General features: G+C 42.5%; 1 protein-coding gene across 1 annotated transcript in view; it reads left to right on the forward strand.

Moving 5' to 3' along the window:
• Positions 1–17,664, forward strand: part of ITGAM (integrin, alpha M (complement component 3 receptor 3 subunit)) — a 46,660-nt gene that overhangs the window by 25,241 nt on the left and 3,755 nt on the right. Inside the window, exons 15-25 of the mRNA XM_008594358.1 lie at positions 11,670–11,800; positions 11,890–12,050; positions 13,667–13,821; positions 13,918–14,049; positions 14,214–14,287; positions 14,499–14,640; positions 14,737–14,859; positions 15,467–15,546; positions 16,411–16,494; positions 16,813–16,888; positions 17,428–17,535. Coding sequence (XP_008592580.1) covers positions 11,670–11,800; positions 11,890–12,050; positions 13,667–13,821; positions 13,918–14,049; positions 14,214–14,287; positions 14,499–14,640; positions 14,737–14,859; positions 15,467–15,546; positions 16,411–16,494; positions 16,813–16,888; positions 17,428–17,535 — 1,266 coding nt within the window. The remainder of the gene's footprint in view (positions 1–11,669; positions 11,801–11,889; positions 12,051–13,666; positions 13,822–13,917; positions 14,050–14,213; positions 14,288–14,498; positions 14,641–14,736; positions 14,860–15,466; positions 15,547–16,410; positions 16,495–16,812; positions 16,889–17,427; positions 17,536–17,664) is intronic.

Below are 17,664 nucleotides of genomic sequence, written 5' to 3' on the forward strand. Positions count from 1 at the left end.
ATGGGGGATCCGACCCCTCGGGCGGGAGCGCCGCCGCGCTTCCCAAGCGGCGCACTTATCCAGTGCGCCACCGGGCCGGCCCCTCATTTTTCTTTCTTTAAAAAGAATGTTATCGCTTAACATGAGATCTACCCTCTTAGCAGATTTTAAAATGTACAATACAGTACAGCCCCTGGCAATCACCATTTTATCCTTTGCTTCTATGAATTTGTTTAGTTTAGATAACTTATGTAAGTGGAACCATGCATTATTCGTCCTTCTGGGATTGGCTTATTTCACTTAGAATAGTGTCCTCCGGGTTCATCCATGTTGTCACAAATGACAGATTTTTTTTTAGACTAACTAATATTCCACTGTATGTATATACCATGTTGAAAAAATTTATCATCGGTCAGTCGGCATTTAGCTTGCTTCCAAATCTTGTTTTTTGTGAACAGTGCTACACTGAACATGAGTGTCCTAGTATCTCTTTCAACTCTTGATTTCAATTCTTTTGGATAGATACCCAGAAGTGAGATCACTGGATCATATGGTAGTTTTGTTTTTAATTTTTTGAGGAACTTCTGTACTGTTTTCCATAGGGACCATTTTGCATTCCCACCAACAGCGTGAGTGCAAAATGGTTTTCCCCGCATCCTCACCAACACTTGTCTTTTTTTTTTTTTTTTTTTTTTTTTTTTTTTTGGTAATAGCCATCTTAACAGGTGCAAATGATATCTCATTGTGGTTTTGATTTGCATTTTTCTGGTGCATCTTTTCATATATCTGTTGACTATTTGTATGTCTTTGGAAATATGTCTTTTCAATTCCTTAGCCCATTTTAAAATCAAGTTATTATTTTTTTTGTGCTAAAACTGTAGAAGTTCCTTTATATGAGTGTATTTTGGAGATTAAGCCCTTATCAGATACATGGTTTGCAAATATTTTCTCCAATTCTGTAAGTTACCCTTTCACTCTATTGATCGTTTCCTTTGCTGTGTGGAAGCTGTTTAGTTTGATGTGGTCCCACTTGGTTATTTTTGTTTTTGTTGACTGTGCTTTTGGTGTCATATCCATGAAATCATTACTCAGACCAATGTCAAGAAGTTTTCCCCCTATGTTTTCTTCTAGGAATCTTATATTTTCTGGTCTTGTGTTTAAGTCTTTAATCCATTTTGAGTTGATTTTTGTGTATGGTATGAGTCGAATTGCATTCTTTTGCATGTAGGATATCCAGTTTTCCCAATATAATTTGTTGAAGAGACTATGCTTTCCACATCATGTGTTTTTGGCATTCTTTTGGAAGATCAATTGACCCTATATGCATGGATTTATTTCTGGGCTCTCTATTCTATTCCATTGGTCTATGTATGTCTGTCTTTATGCCAGTACCATATTATTTATTTGGTTTTTTTGGTGGCTGGCTGGTACAGGATTCCGAACCCTTGACCTTGGTGTTACCAACACTGTGCTCTAACCAATTGAGCTAACTGGCCAGCCCCTGTACCATACTATTTTAATTACTGTAGCTTTGTAATATATATTTCAATCAGGAAGTACAATACCTCTAGCTTTGTTTTTCTTTCTCAAGATTGATTTTGTTATGATTTGATTTGGTCTTTGTGGTCCCACATGGATTTTAGTATTGTTTGTTCTATTTCTATAAGTAATGCCACCGGGATTTTGATAGGGATTGCATTGAATCTGTGGATCACTTTGGGTGGAATGGGCCTTATATCAGTATTAATTCTTCCAATACATGAATGCGGGATACCTTTCCATTTGTTTTTGCCTTAAAATTTTTTTTATCAATGTTTTGTAGTTATTATTGTACAGATCTTTCTCCTCAAGTTTATTCGTAAGTATTTTATTCTTTTTCATGCTATTGTAAATGGGATTGTTTTCTAAATTTCCTTTTCAGATAGCACATTATTAGTGTATAGCAATGCAATTAATTTTTTTCTTGGATGCCAGTACAGGGAGTGAACCATGGACCTTGGTGTTATCAGCACCATGCTCTGACCAACTGAACTGACTGGCCAGTCTAAATTTTTAAATTTAATATTTAATACTAATTGAAGAATAATAATTATATATATTTATGAGATATAGTGTGACATTTTGATATATGTATACATTGTGGAATAATTATATCAAGCTAATTAATATACCCATCTACCTCAAACACTTATTTTTTTGTAGTGAGTGAGATTTAAAATTTTTTTTTGTAGCTATTTTGAAATATTCAGCACATCATTATTAACTATGGTCATCATGCTGTGCAATAGATCTTGAAAAGTTATTCTTCCTGTCTAAATGAACTCTGTACCCATTGACCAACATCTCCCCATTCCTCAACCCTCCCCTATCACCCCTCCCCCCCATGTCTCTGGTAGTCAATATTCTACTCTCCACTTGCATAAATTTAACTTTTTTCAATTCCACATTGTCTTAGTTCATTTCAATTCCTATAAAGAAATACCTGGGTTATGTATTTATTTACTTACTTATTTTTGTGGCTGGCCAATATGGGGATGCAAACCCTTGAGCTTGGTATTACAAGCATCACGCTCTAGTTGAGTGAGCTGACTGGCCAGCCCTGGGCAATTTATGAAGAACAGAAACTTATTTCTTACAGTTCTGGAGGCTGGGAAGTCCAAGAACATGGCTCTGGCACATGGCGAGGCCCTTCTTGCTACATTGTAGTGTGGCAGAAGCTATCACAGGGTGAGAGGGCACATGAGAGAGAGCCAAACTGCTTTTATAGCAGACTCACTCTCATGGTAACTAACCCACTCTTCTGATAACACATTAATCTATCAACCCATTGATCCATGAATGAATTGATAGACCCAATGACCTCTTAAAGGATCTGTAAGGTCACCGAGGAAGGAGATGCTAGCTGGACAAAGGTAGAAAAGGATTTTATTAGCAAGCAAACCTGCTGGCTGAGCTGAGAAAAATGGCATCATCACCAAAAGGCAGGAGGGTGTCATTTTTATAGGGATAGGATTGGCATCTGGCCTATCCTAGGAAGACAGTTACAATATTCTATTCCAGATATAGTCTGCTCATGAGAACAGACTTGGGGAGACAGAAACCTTGGGCTAGCAGGCAGAAGCAGTTACAATGTTGTTGCTTTGTGTTGCTTCACCCCCCATGGATTTGTCACCCCACTTCCCCTGGGTGATGGAGATGGAAAGGATTACTCAAGCCCATCTCTTCCGAGCAGTGAGAAGCCCCAAAGTGGTTAATCTCCCACCAGAATCCTCAAGCGAGAGGATTTCCTCCTTTGGGAAATTAATGCCGAATTGGGGTTCTCTTCCTGCATTTATTTTCCAGACCAGGAAGTTACAGGAAGAGACATAGGTGGGGCTATAGTTTAACAGTATATGCTGGTAACTTTCAGTGAAACAAGCCAGATGACATTCCAGTAAGGCAATTAAGTGGTCCTATCAACAACAGTTTGATCTTAGTAAACATTCCTTCTTAACAGCAATTTCTCAGTATCTTTACATAACAATCAGTAACTAGCCTGTCTTTGAGCCAGCAACCTGCTGTGCCACAATCCTTATCTTGCAACAGAGACTTATAGCCTGAGGGAAATTTCTGGTCCTCCGCAAGGTCAATATTTGAAACTCCAAGGCTTTGGAAAACCAGGCCCTGTGAAGTACATATGCTTTTTAGTATATTTCACACAGTGTTATACTCTCAGTAGAGCTTGCTCAGCCTGCTGGTGAGAACAGAGACTTAGGGAGATAGAAACTTAGAGGAATGAAACTTAGAGAAATGAAACCGGAAGGCGAGGGCTTTCTAAAAGTCAGTTCCAGGGACCTAACAGGATCAACTTCTTAATGCTGTTACATTGGGGATTAAGTTTCAACATGATTTTCTGAGTGAACAAATGTTCAAACCATAGCATACATATAGTGAGATAATGCAATATTTGTCTTTTTGTGCCTGACTTATTTCACTTAGTGTAGTGTCTTCCAGGTTCATCTATGTTGTTGCCAGTGACAGAATTTCCTTCTCTGTCAAGGCTGAATAGTATTCCATTATATATATTTACACCAGGTTTTCTTTATCCATTCATCCTCTGATGGAGACTTATGTTGATTACATATCTTGGGTATATTGTGAATAATGCTGCAATAAACTTAGGAGTGTGGATATATCTTCAATATATTGATTTCCTTTCCATTGGATATATACCCAGAATTGGGATTGATGGATTATATGATAATTCTATTTTTAATTTCTTGAGGAATCTCCATACTGTTTTCCATAATGGATGCACTAATTTACATTCCCACCAATAGTGTACAAAGTTTCCCTTTCTCCACATCTTCACCAACACTTATCTTTTTTTTTTTTTTTTTTGGTACTAGCAGTTCTAATAGGTGTGAGGTGATATCTTACTGTGGTTTTAATTTGCATTTCCCTGATGATTAGTGATTTTGAACAATTTTTGATAAACTTGTTGGCCATTTGTATGTCTTTTTTTGAGAAATGTCTATTTGAGTCCTTTGCCCATTTTTAAATTGGGTTATTTGTCTTGTTGCTATTGAGTGGTCTTTTCTCATGATATCTTTGCCTGGCTTTCATATCAGGGTAATGCTAGCCTAATAAAATGAATTTTGAAGTGTTCCCTTTTGTTCAATTTCTTGGATGAGTTTGAGAAGGATCAGCATTAGTTCCTTAAATATTTGGTAAACTTTTCCAGAGAAGCCATCAAGAATTGGGCTTTTGTTTGTTGAGAGGTCTTTAATTAAGATCCTTACTTAATGATTCAAGATCCTTACTCATTATTGGTCTATTCAGACTTTTCATTTCTTTATGATTCAGGCTTAGTAGGTTGTATGCTTCTAGGAATTACCCATTTCCTCTAGATTATCCAGTTTGTTAGAATATAAATGTTCATGGTAGTTTCTTATGATACTTTTTATTTATATGGCATCAGTTATAAATGTACTTTCTTTCATTTCTAATTTTATTTATTTGAATTCCTCTCTTTTTTCTTAGTCTAGTTAATTTTGTTTGTCTTTTCAAAAATCAACTCAATTGTATTGTTTTTCCCTATTGTTTTTCTTTTTAAAAATTTTTTATAGTTTATTTTATTTATTGACTCAAAATTGATTATACGTATTTTTGTGGTTGAACATTGAGATATGTTGATCAAATCAATATTACTAGCATATATATTGTTACAAATCATAATTATTCTTTATGCCCCTTGTCCAATCTCTTCCCTTCCCCTCTCCTCCCCCCTCTAATTACCCTAGATTTCTTCTCTCCTTCTGAAAGAATAATGGTTACTCTGTTGATTTGTTGCCTAGATGATCTGTCCAATGCTGAGAGGTGTGATCCGTTCCCCCAATATTATCGCAGAGCAGATGCTTCTTCTGTCACTCTGAAGTGGGCTTTGTGGAGAGAGACATCCTCTTCTTTTCTTTATCTCTGCTATTGACTCTCCTTGCGTGAATGTACTCCAGTGGTTGAAGGACCATCTGTGTGGTGATTGTGCTGTCTAGCTGCTTTTGTGGCAGCCATGGTTATTGTGGTGACTGTGGTGGGCCACGCATATAGAGGTGATGTTTTTGGCATGCTCCTCGGCACTGGCAGTGTGCCTGGTTGTGGGGTGTGTCTGGTCCCCTTCTCCATGCCTCTGGTCCCCAAATGGGCCCTGAGGCACTGGCATGGTGTGCTGATTGTGGGAGGGGGTTCTGGTCCCTTTCTCCATGCCCTGGGTCCCCAGGCGGGCCCTGAGGCACTGGCATGGCATGCCTGGTTGTGGGAGGAGGGTCTGGTCCTTGGCTCCAGGACTCAGGTCACCGGATGGGCCCCAAGGCACTGGCACAGCATGCTTGATTGTGGGAGGATGGTCTGGTCCCCTTCTCCATGCCTCAGGTCCCCGGGGGGGCCCTGATCTGCTGGCTTGGTGTGCCTGGTTGTGGGCAGGCAGTCCAGTCCCCTTATCCATGCCCCAGGTCCCTGGGTGAGCACCGAGGCACTGGAGCGGTGTGCCTGGTTGTGGGAGGATGGTTCAGTCCCTTTCTCCATACCTCAGGTTCCTGGGTGGGCCCCAAGGTGCTAGCATGGTGTGCCTGGTTGTGGGAAGAGGGTCTGGTCCCTGGACCCATGCCTTGGGTCACCAGGCAGGCCCCAAGGTGCTGGCCCAGTGTGCCTGGTTGTGTGTGGGGGGTCCAGTCCCCTTCTCCATGCCCTGGGCCCCCAGACAGGCCCTGAGGTGCTGGCATGGTTTGCCTGGATGTGGGAGTGGGGTCTGGTCCCCGACTCCAAGCCTTCAGTTTCCAGGCAGGCCCCAGGGTGCTGGTGGTATACCTGGTCTGGAACTAGTTTTTTGTCCTTTGCTTACTTCTGTCTTATTGATGGTGACAGTGATGCAGTGGTCTCACATGGCAGAATGGCAGAACAGAGAGAGAGCACTAACCTTCTCAGTTGGCTCCTTTTAAAGCCATCAGAATCATGCTCATGACCACCATTAATCTATTAACTTATTATTCAGTGAACAGATCAATCCAATCAGTAGGCATAGTCCTCACAATCCAATCACCTTTTCAAAGCCCCAGCATTCAATTACCGTAATAGGATTTCCCACCCTCTCAACACAGTGGGGATCAAGCTTCTAATACATAAAATTTTGGGGGACACAATTCAATCTTTATCAACCATGTTCTTTCAAGTAAGCTAACTAGCCAGCATTGAATCCTTTCTTTTTATATTTTGTGTAAGTAGTGTAGGTTTTTTCTTTGTGGTTTCCATGAGATTTACACAAAATATCTTATAATGGGATACTTTAAGCTAATAACAACTTACCTTTAATTGCATACAAAAACTATACTCTTTCACTCACCCCAATCTTTTATGATTTTGATGTCAAAATTTGCATTTGTTTTTGTAATTTGTGTCTCTTATCAATTCATTGTAGTTATAGTTGTTTTAAATAATTTTGTCCTTTAACCTTCCTAGTAGGGACAAAATTGCTTTACACATCATCCTTACAGTATTAGGAAATTTTGAGTATGACTATATATTACTTATACCATTGAGTTTTTATTCATATGTTTTTGTTATTAATTAGAAGCTTTTTATTTAAGCATAAAGAGCTCGCTATTGCAATTCCTGTAAAGTAGGCCTAGTGGTGATGAACTCCCTTAGCTCTACTTTGTCTGGGAAAGATTTATTTCTCCTTTATTTCTGAAGAACAGATTTTCCAGGTAGAGTATTCAAGATTGGCAGTTTTTTTTTTTTCCTTTTGCACACTGAATATATCATCCCACTCTCTTTTTGGCCTATGGAGTTTTTGCTGAGAAATCTGCCGAAAGCCAGTTTGGGGCTCTCTTGAATGTGATATGTTTCTTATCTCTTGCTGCTTCAAATTCTTTCTTTGTCTTTGATTTTGATAATTTGATTACAATGTCCTGGTGAACTCCTTTGGCTTAAATTTGATCGGCAAACTGAGCTTCTTGTACCTGGATGTTGTTGTCTTTCTCCAAATTTGGGAAAATTTCAGCCATTATTTCCCTAAATGTATTTTCTAGGCCTTTTCCTCTCTCTTCTCATTCAGAAACTCCTATGACGTGAAGATTAGTTTGCTTGATGGTGTCCCATAATTCCTGTGGGCTTTCTTCATTCTTTTTCGTTCTATTTTTTTCCCCCTCCGATTGGATCATTTCAAACATCCTGTCTTGATCTTATTGATTCTTTTTTCTGCTTGATCAACTCTGCTATTGAAGTTTTCTATTGAATTTTTTCAATTTATTGTATTCTTTATCTCTGGGATATATATATATATATATATGTGTGTGTGTGTATATATACACATAATTATTATTATTTCTGGGGTGGCTGATTAGCTCAGTATATATGTGTGTGTGTGTATATATACACATAATTATTATTATTTCTGGGGTGGCTGATTAGCTCAGTTGGTTAGAATATGGTGTTGAGGTGCTGATAACACTAGGGTTTGATCCCTGTACTAGACAGCCACCAAAAAAAAAAGTTATTTCTATTTTTCTGTCAAACTTCTGATTTTGTTCATAAATTGTTTTCCAAATTTCATTTAATTTTCCCCATCCATATTTTCTTGTAGTTTTATGAGCTTCTTTAAGAGGATTATTCTGAATTCTTTGTCAGTAACTTCATACATATCCATTTCTTCTGAGTCCATTACTGGACCTTTATTAATTTCTTTGAGTGGTGTCATATTTTCCTGATTTTTAATAATCGTTGTGTTCTTATGTGGTACCTGTGCATTTGAGGAGATGTCACCTTTTCTGCCCTTTGCATATACTCTTTTGTGGTGATAGATGTTTAGTATTTAGTTTAGTCTGGGCTTCTAGATTGGCCAGCTGGTAGAAACCCCAGGCAGGCAGACCTTGATGTCAGTTTCTCTCGTTTGGCTAGGTTTCTTTCTGTGCTCTGAGACCGAATGGTACTGCTGGCTGTGCTCTGTGGTCCAGTGAGACCATTGGCTGGACTCTGCCATTAGGTGGGGCTGTTGCCTGGACTCTGTGATTATTTCTGATTGGGCAGGGTTTCAGGTTTTCTTCCCTGGCTGGGCAGTATTGTTGTTTGGAACTGTGATGAGCTCCCAAACTGGGTGAGATCTTTGGGGTTGCTGCTTAGCCACACAGGGTGGGCAGGGCTAGAGCTTATGCTCCACAGGTATGTGTGGACTTGGGCTTGCCTGCTGGCCTATGGTAGGCTTAAGGAGAGCACTGAGGTTTGGTGGAGTTGCTGCTCAGCAGCTAGGATGGGGTGCAACCAGATGCTTCTTCAAAGGGCAATTGATGAACTTGCATTGCCTCCTGGCTTGGGGAAGACTTAGCAAGAGCACCAGGGCTCAGTTGGATCACCTTTCTGCTATTATGGTTGGGTGGGTTCAGATACTCCTTCTTCAGGTAGTAGGTAAACTGCAGTTGCCTCTTGACCTGGGGAAGACTTCATGAGAGCACCTGGGCTGTATGGAGAAGCTGGCTAGGTATTTGAGCCTGGAAGACCTGTACCCTGTTTCCTGTACCGTGATGCTGTTGGCTAGTGGTGTGGCCCCTCCATTGGCCAGAATGCAGAAATCCAGGTACTGGTCACTGTGAGTCCTACCCACATTTCTTGTTTCTAACTGACCTCATGTGGTCTAGCCCTGCTGGTATTCCCAATGTTTCCTGTGGGATGAGACAGGAATGATCCTCTTGTGAAGGGTCCTAGAAAGGTGGAGAAGCTGGTCCTACCCACATTTCTTGTTTCTAACTGACCTCATGTGGTCTAGCCCTGCTGGTATTCCCAATGTCTCCTGTGGGATGAGACAGGAATGATCCTCTTGTGAAGGGTCCTAGAAAGGTGGAGAAGCTGGATAGATGCCTCCAGCTCACTTTTTTTCACTGTAGAAACCATGGGCCTAGGGGAATTCTCCATGTGTGGTGCTGTGACGACTTGAGGGAGTGGCAGTGCAGCCAAAGAGAACCATTTCTCTTACCTTTAAATCACAGATTTCCTCGGTTCCTGGTACAAGAGGGTGTCTCAGCCTCAGTCCTGAATTCTGGGATATTCACGATGGTATTCTTACATAGTTGCTAGTTGGATCTCTGTAGGGGAGTGTGAAGTTGGAGAACTCCTATTCCACTGTCTTTTTGATGTTACTCCCCTTCTGATGTTTTAGTGCATTTCAAAGTTGCAGCATCAATCCCCTTCATCACCCCTAAATACTTCAGCATATATATTATTAGAATTAAATATTTGTTTACAGTTATTTTTAAGATAAACTTTACAGACAAGAAATGCACAAGTCTTTAACTATTCAATGAGTTTTGACAGATGCACACAGTGGTTGAATATCCCTTATTTGAAGTGCTTGGGACCAGTAGAGTGTCAGATTTTGGATTTTTTCAGATTTTGTAATATTTGCATTATGCTTACCTATTGAACATCTTTAATCTGGAAATCCCAAATCCAAAACTCTCCAATGAGCATTTTCTTTCAGCATCATGTCAGTGCTCAAAAAGTTTCAAATTTTGGAGCACTTCATATTTCATATTTTCAAATTTGGGGTGCTCAACCTGCACCTGTGTAACCCACACTCCTATCAAGATACAGAGCATCATCACCAATGCAGAAAGTTTTCTCTTGCCCTTCTCAGACAATGTCTGCCTCCACCTCCATCTTAGGGGCAACCACTGTTCTGATTATTTCCCACCATAGATTAGTTTTACCCGTTTTATAATTTCACATAAATGGAATAATAGACTATGTAGACCCTAGTATATAAGTATTTTATAAGCACTTTAGGTGCAGCCAGGGCTGAGAACCACTGCCTTAACAACTTCTATCTGTGTGGGGATCCTCTTTCTCAAATGGTGTATGTATTATAATTATGTTTCTTTTCATTGGTGCCTGTTGTTTCTCTGTGTAAATGGAATTTGAAAACTTTGATTTTTATTTTATTTATATTACAAAAGATTGATATGCTTGTTATACAAGTTTATAAGTCTAAAGTGAAGAGTAAAAGCCCTAGTTCCTTCCCCCCCTTCCATAACCCACCCTTCAGAGGAAACCAGGGCTGAAGGGAGAATACTTTATATGCCCAGAGGTGTGCGTTCATGTGCATGTGCGTTTGCATGCACACACACACAGACTTTGGGATTAAAAACAAATACAGAAAGGATTGTGCTGTCCTATTGTCCTGCTGCTTGCATTTTTTATTTGTTTTTTTCCTATGATTGGGGGTGAGGGTGGTCAGTGTTTGGACAAGCAACATGCTGTGGATCTCCAAATGACCACATTATACATGATTTCAAAATGAAATTTCCTCCCAAAGGAATGGTATACATTTTTCTTAAAAAAAATTTAAGGATATTGTACGCAGTAAACACACAAATCTTAAGTGGTGAATTTTTACATATTAGTAAGCCCAAGTAAACACTATCTAGATTTAGAACATTTTTTGCATCTCATCCTTCCTCATCCTTCTTTCAGTTGACAAAAGGACTTTTTTAAAAAAGGTGTGGTAAAATACACATGACATAAAATTTGTCATCATCTTAACCATTTTTGTGTGCACAGTCCACTGGCATTAAGTATATGATGAAGTCATTTTTAACATTTCTTTTAAATTTATTATTTGGCTGTTATTTTTTCAGTGTTACTCTTGGCTGTAGTTTAAAGAGTCAGAATAGTTATAAAAGGCTCATTATGAAAAAACAATTTTCACACTTACTGCGATTTCTGCTTCATTTCCTCTTCTCTTGAGAAAACCCACTTTTCAGCTCTTAATTATTCTCCATATGTCCAAATAACATGATTATTTTGCTACTTTTTGATTTTTGTTTTAGTATTGACTTTCCACTATGGGAGGAAAGGATCGAGCTCTCTTTCAGTCTCTCTCTTGCTGCACGTTAATGTCCCTTCTGGCCTCCATTCTCTCCTCATATTTACATGGTAACTTTGGTTAGATCAATATTCTGCTCGCATTATTCTGACCTTGTAAGTGAAATTTAACTGAGCCAAGTAATATACTTTTACTTTTCTTGTAAAACGGTTTCTCTGTAAAACCCAGGTAATTAGTGGAAATTTGGGGTATCATCTTGAGGTTGTGGTCCTATAATTCCTTGATAAGTTACTTGGGTAACTTCCCTGTTATCTCCTACTCCCTGTCTCTTTTCTATCCCCAGAGAATTGCAGGCTCCCAGCTCTCCCCCAGGCTCCAGTATTTCGGTCAGTCACTGAGCGGAGGCCAAGACCTCACAATGGACGGACTGGTGGACCTAGCTGTGGGGGCCCAGGGGCAAATGCTGCTGCTCAGGTGAGGATTCCATTGGAGCCAGGTGTTCTCCCTTGAAACAATTTTGTTGCTGTCTGAAGATCCCTGATGGTCCTCTGGTGTCCCTGCAGGTCCCAGCCGGTGCTGAGAGTTGTGGTGACTATGGAATTCACACCCAAGGAAGTGGCAAGGAATGTTTTTGATTGTCGGGAACAGGCAACAAAAAACCAGTCCGCTGGGGAGGTCAGAGTCTGCCTCCAAGTCCGCAAGAACACACGGGATAGGCTGAGAGGTGAGGCTGGGTGGGTAAGTCTCAGGAGTTTAAATGACTGGGGACATTGACGGGTGGCTCAGCCCAGTCTTCCCATCCCCCTGCAGCCCAGAGCAAAGTTCTCCCTGGCTCTGACAGCCTTCTCCAAGCTTGGCCAGAGTGAGCAGTCTATTCCCACGCTGGGTCGGGGAGCCCAGCAAAGCCCATCAAAGACGTGAGCACTTGGTACTCCCTTATCTCTCAGTTCTCCAGAGAACCAAGGGCCTCATACCCGGGAACAAACCAGGTTTTTTTTTTTTTTTTTTTTTTAAACTGAAAGAGAACTCATTTGGGGAGGTTGAGTTGATAAAGCTAAGAACAAATTCACAAAACATTCAGATACACATTTTTATCACCAGTAGCCTGGCCTTCTCCCTTGTCCCTATTCTCAAAGAGTAGATTGTGCCTGAGGTGGGGGAATAGTAATGGCAGTACTAGAAAGAAACAGGAGGAGGAGATGAAGTTATATTTCTAGCAGCAATCTTACTGTGCTGAGGAAATAGCAGTCAGAGATTGGGGCAGCCAGCATGACTAGAAATTAAGAGCAAAGACTTGGAGAGAAGAGAATTGCAGAGAAGTTACGTCAAAATCTACATAAAAATTTCTCTCAGTCCCTGGCTGACTGCTAAGCCATGAATGCCCAGGTCAATCCTCCAAGGAACCTAGTAGAAAACAGCAACAGAAAAGCTGAAGAGCTGAGCTGAGAATTCAGCAGCATCCCAGTGCTGGAGAGACAGATGTGAGAGGGGCCTTGGTAAACAACTTGGTCTTTCTATCAAGATAACTGACCAGCAACCAAGAGAAACAACAGACAGTAGAAATACACCCACAGGCAATTCAGAAATAAGAGTGATCAGATGATAATAAAAATTAACTACAATTAATATCTTCAAGAAAAACAGGAAAGGATGGAGAACTTGAGCAAAGAATTGGAATTTATAAAATAGAGTCAAATGGAGACTCTAGCACTGAAAAATACAATGACTGAAATTAAAAATTCATTAAATAGGTTTGAGAGCAGGTTAGATGCAGAACACAGAATTAGTAAACTAGAAGATAAGTCAATTGAAAGTATCCAGATTAACACACAAACAGAAGGAGGGAAGGATGGAGGGGGAGAGAGAGAGAGAGAATAAGAGAGAAGCAATAGTTAAAGAAATAGTGGTTAAGAATTTTCCAAAACTGATGAAAGACATTGAGATTCTTTACAAAATCGAAGCAGAATAAATATAAAGGAAACCATTGCAACATACATTATAGTCAAACTACTGAAGACCAAAGACAAAGTCAAAAAAGTTTAAAAGGAGCCAGAAAAATACGAGTGTTTTCTAGTATGTAACAGAGTAGCTAACATTTATTGAGCATTTACTGTGTGGTAGGCACTGTGCTAAATGCTTCACAGGCATTATTTCATTTCATTTTCACCATTGGGAAGGTATAATTATTATCCTCACTTTAAAAATAAGGAATTGTGACTCAGAGAGGCTAGATAACATGCTCACTCATACAGCTGGAGAGCAGGGGAGCTGAGCCTCAAACTCCTGTCTGTCTGACTCCAAAGCCTGGGCTCCTCACCACATGCCACCCTGTCCCTGCAGGAGAGATCCAGAGCACTGTCAATTACGACCTGGCTCTGGACTCTGGCCGCCCACATGCCCGTGCCATCTTTGACAAGACAAAGAACAGCATATGCAGACAGACAAGGGTCTTGGGCCTGACACAGGAATGTGAGACCCTGAAGCTACAATTACCGGTGAGCAGGCGAGTGGCCAGACCCCTGGGTCCTCCAAGAATGGGGTGGGCTCGGGAAGCTGAGAAGGCAGATCCCTAAATCCCCACCATCTCTCAGGATTGTGTAGAGGATTCAGTGAGCCCCATCACCCTGCGCCTCAACTTCTCTCTGGTGGGGAAGCCCTTATCCTCTTTTGGGAACCTCCGGCCAGTGCTGTCTGTGGATGCTCAGAGACTCTTCATAGCCTTGGTGAGTTCTGGAGTTGGGGTCCTGCAGGGGCATGGAAGAGACCAGAGGCCAGAATTGTTGAAGCTCATTTTATTTTATTTCCCGTAATTTTATTCTATTGTTTCATTTCACAACCTTTCATTATTTTCTTCCCTTTCACTTTATCGTGCTCTCTCTTTTTTTAGTTTCCCTTTGAGAAGAATTGTGGCAACGATAGCGTCTGCCATGACGACCTCAGCATCACCTTCAGTTTCATGAGGTGAGTTTCTTTTCCTCATTGTCTCCTCCAAACATGTTTCATGACCTGGTGCTCTGATCTCCTGGCCCCAAGGGAGCCTGGCACAGAGCCACGCCTTCGGAGGCCCCGTCTACTGTCATCTCTCCCCAAGCGTCCGCGTCTCCTTTCCACCAGAGCAGACTTGCCACAGGGAAGCCCATGGCACCTCACGGCTGTTTTGCTCCTCCCACAGCCTGGACACTCTAGTGGTGGGTGGTCTCCAGGACCTCAATGTGACGCTGACTGTGAGAAACGAGGGCGAGGACTCCTACAGGACACAGGTCGCCTTGTTCTACCCATCCGGCTTGTCCTTTCGGAAGGTGGCAAGGGTCCAGGTAGCCAAATCCTTCTCAGGCTTCATCTGACCTTTGCTGTCCCCAGCCCCATGGCTGGTGGTTGACGTTGCCACCTCTGCCTCCCTTGCCTTCCAGAACCAGCTCTCACAGCGATCCTGGCGCCTGGTCTGTGAGTCCAGCTCCTCCACCAAAGGGCCTGGGGTCTTGAAGAGCAGCAGCTGCAGCATAAACCACCCCATATTCCCCAGCAACTCAGAGGTCATAGTGGCTGCTGCCTCCTCTCCTTTCCTCCTCCATCTTCTTCTGCAGTTCTCCTCTTCTCCTCCTCCACCTGCACTCTCTCCCTCCTTATTCTTTTTTTTTTTTTGGTAGACATTCTTTTTTATAAAACAGCTTTATTGAGAGAGAATCACATACCATACAATTCACCCATTTAAAGTGTACAATGCAATGGCTTCTAGTACATTCACAGAGTCATACATCCTTCATGATCAATTTTAGTGCCTCGTCATTGCCCCCAAAAGAGACCCTGGCCCCCTTAGCCATTGGCCTATATCCTCCCATCTCTCCCAGCCCTAGGCAACCACTAGTCTACTTTGTCTCTCAGACTAACCTGTTCTGGAAATTTTATAGAAATGGAATCATACAGTATGTGGTTCCTTGTGACTGGCGTCTTTCACTTAGCATCATGTTTTTAAGGATCATTCATGTGGCATGCATCAGCACTGCATTTCTTTTTATTGTTGAATAAATACTCTGTTGTGTGAATGGACCACATTTTATTTAGCCATTTATCAGTTGATGGACATTTGGGTTGTTTCTTTTCTCCTATTCTTATCACTGTTTCTCCTTTCTCCAACTCCAGGTCACCTTTAATGTCACATTTGATGTGGACTCTAATGCTACCCTTGGAAACAAGCTGCTCCTCAAGGCCAATGTGACCAGGTGCTCTGTGCCTGACCTTCCACAAGCATCCTCCCCTTTGAGGCCCCCACCCCTTGCCCAGGGTGAACCTTTGCCCCCTCCCCACTCTCTGTCCTGTCAGCTTATTCATTCATTCAGCAAACACTGAGCACCCACGATGTGCTGGGGATTGTGCCGAGTGTTTGTGGGACAGTGACGGACACAACAGCTGTGGTTCCTGCCCTTAAGGAGTTTATAGTTTAGTGGCAAAGACAGTCAAGAAAACTGGCCCTTACAATACAGTGTAAAATGAATGATTACATGGGGGAGGGGGGTGTCCAATTTTCTTGGGAGCCTGGTGTTCAGAGAAGATTCCTGAAGGAAATATATTCAAGCTGTGAGTTAGCCAAGCAAAGGCATGAACTGAGGGAGGTCATGAAGACAGGAAGAAGGATGCAGGGACCAGGCAAAGCCTGGAGATTGGGAAGACCAGGGTGTGTTTAAGAATGGCCGAAGCACATATGTAGCATTTGAGAAGTCGGTAGTGGTTAGATATGGGCCCTGTCACAAAATGACTGATGGGTGGCGTTAGGGAATTTGCAGTTTAACCTATGGGAGTGACATGATCATAATTGCATGTTGGAAAGATCACTCTCCAGGAGGGCTGGGGATTGGGGTGGGAGCAGTTTTGAATTCAGGGGACTAGTTAGGAGAAGGTTGCTGCAGACGTCCAGGGAGTAGAATGGGCCTGGGCTGGGTAGGGGCGGGGGCTAGAGAACAGTGGTGTTCAGGATGCAGAATAACAGGATTTGGTGATTGCTTGGAGGTGGTGGGGAAGGGAGAGGGAGAAGGAAAGGCTGATTTTTAGTTCTCAGGAGCAGTCTAGAGCGCTCTCTTTCCCTTTAGTGAGAACGACATGCCCAGGACCAACAGAAGTGAATTCCAGCTGGAGCTGCCTGTGAAATATGCTGTCTACATGGTGGTCACCAGGTGCTGGCTGCAGGACATTGGCTGAGCCTTCACTGTGGGGTTGGATATGGCCACTTGTGTATCTGTGGACGAGTCTGTGCTGGAGTTTGCGTGTGCACCTGTGTGCATGCGTGCGTGCGTGTGTGTGTGTGTGTGTGTGTGTGTGTGTGTGAATGGCCCAAACCGGCACACACTGTGTCTGACACACGTCGCTCCTGCAGGCCACCCCCTGCCCTCAGGGCTGCATTAATCATGTGCCTGTTCACTCTCTACACACTGAGCCCGAGACCCCTCCCAGGACACCCCTTATGTCCTGGCCCCTCTTCTTTCTTCCTTCAGCCAGGAGCTCTCTACCAAATTTCTCAACTTTACGGCTTCAGAGAAGACCAGCCGGGTTATGCAGCATCAGTATCAGGTGGGGATCTGGGGACATCGGGGTCCTGAGAAGGAGCTGGGGAGGGAGATCGATGTGAAGAGAAGGCAGAACAATCGTGGGAATCACACGTAAGGTGCCTGCTGTGTGCCCAGCAAGGTCTGATATTGCTCTCCCTAAGTACACACACAAGCACACACGTATGCATGCACGCGCGCGTGCGTGCGCACACACACACACACACACACACACACGTCATTAACTTATTTTACCTTCCTGACAACTCTATGAGGCACTCTTGTGATCCCCAGTTTACAGATGAAGAAACTGGGGCTCGGTGAGGCTAACAAAACATGTCCAAGGTCTCGTAACTAACAATGGAAGAGCCAAGACTTGAACCAGCCTGTCTGGCTCTCAGATATGTTTAAGGCTACCCTCTACTGCCTCCCAGAAAGAGCAAGAACTTGGGCCTGTGGGGCTTTATTAAGGCGTCTGGGCTGTAGAGAATGGGGAGGCTGGTTCCAGGAGCTGGTGGGAGCATGAAGGCCAGAGCCCTGACCCCCCACCCCTCCCTGGTGTAGTTCAGCAACCTGGGGTGGAGGAGCCTCCCCATCAGCGTGGTCTTCTGGGTCCCTGTCCAGCTGAACCAGAAGACTGTGTGGGACCGCCCCCGGGTCACCTTCTCCCAGGTTAGTCCGGCTGGGCCTGAGAAGTGGGCCCAACTCCTCCTTCCACAGCCCCCGTCCTTCCTAGAATCTCTGTTTCCTTTGTTAGATTTTCTTTTTTTTTTTTTTTTTTTTTTTTTTTGTTTTTTTTCC

Source organism: Galeopterus variegatus, unplaced genomic scaffold (assembly GCF_000696425.1).
Source record: "Galeopterus variegatus unplaced genomic scaffold, G_variegatus-3.0.2 Scaffold162, whole genome shotgun sequence".
In the NCBI taxonomy this organism is placed as follows: domain Eukaryota; kingdom Metazoa; phylum Chordata; class Mammalia; order Dermoptera; family Cynocephalidae; genus Galeopterus; species Galeopterus variegatus.